The sequence below is a fragment of the Orycteropus afer genome, unplaced genomic scaffold (genome assembly GCF_000298275.1).
Source record: "Orycteropus afer afer isolate SDZICR_OR568_19922 unplaced genomic scaffold, OryAfe1.0 scaffold00585, whole genome shotgun sequence".
NCBI classification, from domain to species: domain Eukaryota; kingdom Metazoa; phylum Chordata; class Mammalia; order Tubulidentata; family Orycteropodidae; genus Orycteropus; species Orycteropus afer.
The window spans coordinates 1361997-1368062 of NW_006922172.1; the positions used below are offsets into that span (position 1 = coordinate 1361997).

General features: G+C 38.6%; 1 protein-coding gene across 1 annotated transcript in view; it reads right to left on the reverse strand.

Moving 5' to 3' along the window:
* Positions 1-6066, reverse strand: part of EDARADD (EDAR associated death domain) — a 121813-nt gene that overhangs the window by 110741 nt on the left and 5006 nt on the right. The window contains exon 4 of the mRNA XM_007956237.2: positions 1383-1422. Coding sequence (XP_007954428.1) covers positions 1383-1422 — 40 coding nt within the window. The remainder of the gene's footprint in view (positions 1-1382; positions 1423-6066) is intronic.

The following is a 6066-nucleotide window of genomic DNA, read 5'->3' on the forward strand; positions in this document are numbered from 1 at the left end:
AAGGAGGGGTCGTTATGAGTCAGCTCTGACTCGAAGGCACATAACAACGACATGGGTTATAAAAACTTGCTTTTGTTGGGGAGGGTCTTACAAGCATCCTTTACCCTTTTGTCTAGAAACAGATCCTCTTTCCAGTAGTTTGTATAGAAGTGACTCCACTCCTACCCCACCCAATGTCATGGGTTGGTTCAAACCTGGCTACAGTCCTCCATCCTCCTGATGACAATGATTGACTCAAGAATGGGCACATGACCCAAACTTTATGAATCACAGTTTTCTCTGAAATTATGCTATGGACACAAAGGAAAAGATTTCCTCTTCCTCCACCATCTTAAGTAGAAGCTAGAGGCACTGGCAGCCATCTTTTCTACCACGTGGGGAAAGCCTTCCTGAGAACAGAGTCAATATAGAGGGAGACAGAGACATGAGAGGGAGAGATCCAGCCCAACAGTATTAAATGCTTGCATCTCATAGCACTCACAGCTCCCTAGGCAAATAAATCCCTCTCCTCTTTTAAAAAGAGACCTAGTGATACAGTGGTTAAGTGCCTAGCTACTAACCAAAAGGTCAGTAGTTAGAATCCACTGCCCACTCTGCTGTAAAGATGATACCTTTGGAAAGCCTGTAGGGCAGTTCTACTGTACTATAGGATTTCTCTGGTGGCGTAATGGGTAAGATATCTAGCTGCTAACCAGAACATCAGTGGTTCAAACCCACCAGCTGCTCCATGGAAGAACGATGAGGCAATCTACTTCTGTAAAGATATACAGCCGTGAAAACCCAATGGAGGTCGCTGTGAGTCAGAATCTACTGGCAGTGGGTTTGGTTTTGATTTTTTTTAATTGGGTCTCTATGAGTTGAAATCAGCTCAACAGCAAGGAGTCCGAGTTTTTTTTTTTTTAAATGTAGCCGTGCTCAAAGTTCCTTGGGCAACTAAATTCCTCCCCTCTTTTAAAAACCTAATTTAACTTTTTGACATCATTTGCAACCCAGAGTCCTGGTGTCTTAATTTTATACATGTATCAGCATATTTGCAAATAGATAGAGGTTATGGTTGCATAACATGATGAAAAGTAACTAAGTCTCTGAATTGTACATGTAAACAATGATGAAATGGCATTTTTAAAATATATTTCTTTCACCACAATAAAATAAGTTAATTTTAACAACATGGAAATGAATTAATAATTTTTGGAAACCAATTTATAGATTTTAATAAGAATTTATTTCTTAGATAATCACATAACAAGTCATGAGCTTACTTATAGATACATTTCTGTTTTATAACTTTAAATAATAAAAAAAAAATTACTTTGACTAATGTGTTGTTCAAGATATTAAAGTAATCACAATGTTTAAATAGTTATATTAACTGTACATACCTTTAGGGAGTCCAGTATCTTGAATGGGATATTTGTTTGACTGTAGAAACCAGAAAAAGAGGAGAGTCATTTTAAAAGACCCATAGTTAATTATCAGATCAAAGTGAAAAAAATGCTTTGCCTTAGGAAAGTCACAATTTCAATTTAGAACCTTAGAAGTGTTTACCCTTGGACTTATCAGCAGGCCTGACCCATTACTTGTGTTTTTTCTCAACTTATAGAAATGAAACAAAGGTGAACAAAAAGTTAATGTGAACATGAAACAGAAAAAGTCTTCCTAATTTCCTCCATTCTGACCACTAAACCATACTTCCTCTCTTTTTAGCAGTGCTATCCTCTTGTCAATTTCCTGCAGTTTAAAACTGAAGAGCATTTATTTTAATCAATTATGGAGACAGGCCCATTCCTTCTCACTATTTCCGTGTGACAGTCATTTGGATCAACAGCTGTGTTTCTTGGGCAGTACTCATTATCGGACAACTCTAAAAATCAGTTCCTAATTAACTGCAGTAACTGAGGGTAGTATAGTGTGGTAGCTCAAGTTGTATGTCAACTTGGCTGGGCCTGGTTGAGTGGCTGGAGAGCTGGTGGTAGTTATTCCCCACGATGAGAATGGCATCAACTCCATTGTGGGATCTATCTACCACAAGCAGCTGAGTAGCTGCTTTAGGGATGTGGTCTGCTTCCTGCATATAAGCAGTAGCTTTGGGAATGGTCACTAGCTTGTGGCACACTTGAACCCTGCAAGTAGCTGAGTTGTCGTTCAGCAGCGTGCCATGCTCTGCCAATCATGGGACTTTCAATGGACTTCGATTAATGGCCTGCCATGTGGTTTGGTAACATTGGGACTGTGCCTTGTTGCTTGTCGACCTTGGGTTTGCCAGCCTCACCAGCCAGCAGCTGAGTGAAGAAAAGCATCTAGCTTCAGTGGGCTGGGAACAGGAGGCAGAGCTGAAGCCCAAAGTCGAGAGGCTTTCACCCAGCCCCTAGAGCCTGGTGCTTTGAACTTGGACTTAAAGACTCCAAACTGTAAGAGAATAAACTCCTGTTCATTAAAGTCATCCCATTTGTGGTATATTCTTGTCAGAAGGGCACTAGGTAACCAGAACATATAGGTAATTCAAAACAGCTAATGCTCTTATAATCACATCTAGTTCTTATTTGTTTATTGCTATATGGAGGTATCTAATATTCTAGAAGAGTCCATGGGGGCACAAATGGTTAACCACCTGGATACTAACCAAAAGGTTGGGGTTTCAAATCCACCCAGAAGTGTCTGAGAAGAAAGACTTGGAAATCTACTTCTGAAAGAACAGCCACTGAATACCCTATGGAGCAGAGTTCTATTCTGACATACATGGGGTAGCCATGAGTCAGAATCAACAGCAACTTTTGTTGTTGTTATTGTTGCTGCTGTTATTTTTGTTGTTAATATTCTAGAGAATTTTCTTCAGATTAAATAATACAGCCATTTTTGAAGATTTATATGAGAGGAGTAAGACTATGTTCACCTTCCTTATTCCATCTCCTCACGCCTACTCTGTTCCTGTTGTATATTCCACCTGGGCTTGAGGTCCACTATTCTTCAGCCTGAACAAACCTTTACTTTCCAAGCTTCCAATGGATTTCATTCATGCTCCCTTTGAGAGAGAGAAAATGAAACAATTTATATTGGATCAAATATTTGTTGTAAAGGCTTTTCCTTAGAGGTTTTTTTTTTTTTTTTTTTTTGAGCTTGGCGGTAAAGATTCAGAACCTCTAAAAGTCTCAGAATTTTTTCCACAAAAGATCAATAAATGACAGAGAACTAGAAAGTCAAATCAAGTTTTCTCTAAGACTAAGTTAGTCCTTTTCATCATTCTGCTCCCCCAGAACATGGCACATATATCTGTATTATAACACTTATTGGTGTGTTTTAAAAGTATTGTCTATTGAATGGAAATGGGGACCCCAAGGTGGAAATAGGGGGAGTGTAGACACATGTAGGGATTGCAATTGATGTCATGGTGGGCAGCTATCTAAGATTGAACTATTGGTTTCTTCTGATCCAGAGCAAAAAATAGCGAAGAAAATCAAAGACACATGGAAACAGTACAAAGAACTAATGGACCATGAGAACCTAAGCCTATATGACCCTGAGACTGGAAGAACCATAGGGTGTCTGGCTACCAATTCCAACTACTCAGAAAGGCATCAAAATTGGAGATCCTGGATAGAGTGGAAAAAAATATGGAGGTTCACTCCTTAGAACAATCTACCATGGGTGATAAGAAGGTCAGCATTTGCACAAGGAGAAAGGTAGGGAAGCAGGAATGCATGGTAAGAAGGGCACAGGGAAAGGGTAACTACAGGGAGGAAGTGGGAGGAGAGCTGTTACACCATAGGATATGTAACCAGTGTCACAAAATAAAAGGTGTATGAATTACTGAATGTAAAACAAATCTGCTTTTTAAAATTTTACCCAAATCACAATAAAAAGTTAAAAAAATAATTTGTCTATTTCCTCACATAGACTGTGAGACTTTTGAGATGAGACTATGATCTTTGCATCTCCAGGTTTTGACACAGCCTTAATTAAACATCTAATGAAGTCCTGCATATATTAATAAGGCTAAAACAATCCAGAAAAACTGACATTTGAGCTAGGCCTAGAGGATGTTCCGGACTTGGAAGCAAGGTGATTGCAAACTGTGAACACAGCAGGAATTAAGGCCCGTGATTGGAAGAGTAGCAGGACAACTTGAAGCAGAGGTGTGTACTGGAGGTGGACAGAGGAAAAGGAGGTTGGAGATGAAATTATGGAGCCAGATTATATGGAGCCAGTTCACAGTATGAAAGTTAGGCAAAGAAATTTAAGTGAAGTGCCATTCTAGGCTCTAGAGAAGCTTGGCTCATCCAACATCTATTGCTACCTCCCCTGTGTCCAGCACTGCATATGGGAAGGTGGCCAACACAATTCTGAGGAAAGTCATTCAGGAAGATGATTACAATAAAATGTGATAAAAAGGTGAGGTCTATGAAGACGGGGACAACTGAAGATCCCAGGGCCAAGCAACAAAGGCTTCAAACATAGATCAGGGAATGCTTGACTAGGAGAGAATGCATATGAGTTCAGTGGTGAAGAAGTAGAGGGTTTTTTGTTTTTTTTGCATTATTGGTAAGAAAGCATGGGTTATTTGTGGAACAGGAAATAGCTACACATGGCACATCAGTTGAGTGGGAGCAAGTGGTATATAGAAGTCCAGTCAGACTGAAGCAGAGATGTATATTGGAGGTGGACAGAGGAAAATGGGGTTGGAGATAAGATCCATAAATTCATGGTGATAAGGTCACAGTGGACCTCATCTGCCTTGTCAAGGAGTATACATTTAATCTTGTAAACAGTGGAAAACTTGGGAAAGAGCACTTTATTTCCAGTGTGGAGAAGCAGTCAAAGGTAATGAAGGACAAGGAGAGAAGTAAGAAGAACGGCTTCCAGGGAGGGTAAATGGGAAAGCGAGTAGGAGGCTGCTGTAATCACAGACAGCAATAGCAAGAGTGAGAAGGAAAGGGTAACACTTCATAGAAACCAAAGGCTTTAGTAACAGATTATACTTGAGGGAAAAATAAAAATTATAATAGAGGCATTCTGTATTCTGTTTTCATGAAAGTTAAAAGACAGTTTTTCCTATTAATGTCAAAACTTGACCCCTTGAACAATCCACATTTACCAAACCATGCGTAATTAAAATCAGTGGTAATTCAAAATCAAGCCTCATGAATCACCAAAGATTTAAAGACATTTAAGTTACCTATATTGTGAAGTATATTTGATACTGTTCTTGCTGAATTTTTAAATCTATGGTTGCCAAATCCCAGCTAATCAGAATTTTTCATGACTCTGGAGAGCCTCTCCAAACATTTTGAATGAAAGGAAACTGTCATGTACAATATGCATAGAAACACATTTACGTTGTCAAAAGCATTTATTTGGTTACAGCAAGGGCCATTACAATAGTATCATAGTAGAACAGGACACCAGGATAGCGGTTTTATAGAAATCAATTAACTTTCACTTCCTAAACTACAGAATGGGGACAAAAATACCTGCCCCATTATCTCACAGTAAAATCTGAAGGATGGAAAGATATAAGTGAACATTCTGGTAAATCTTAAAGCAGTGGAGAAGCCATAGAGTGGTTAAGGGTAGAGTGGGGCTCAGAAGATTGCTTTCAAATTGGGCAACTTACTTCACCTTGGTGCCTCAGTTCTTCACCTGTAAAAGGCACAATTTATACCCTATAGGGTTGCTGCAAGGATTAAACAAGACAGCAAAGGTAAATCAAATAGAGTGCCTGGATGGCATATAACCAGCACTGAGTAATTACAAAATAGTTTTTTTTTTTTTTACTTCAATCTCATATTACATATTTCAAATAAAGGATCATTAAACATAGACATAATATTACTAGACGAAAACCATGCATATTCTAAGAAAATCACTTCTGGTATGTTCCAAATAAGAACAGAATCTAACACCATTTTTTTTTTTTTTCTGGGGAAACCTACAGTTTATTATGTCACAGAGAAGATAAAAAAGTTTATCATGGAGGAATCTTATTTTGGTATTTCTGATTCTAATGTAAAAACACAGTAATAATCCAAAAATCAGTTGGATTCCTCTACACCAGCAAAGAGATTGCTG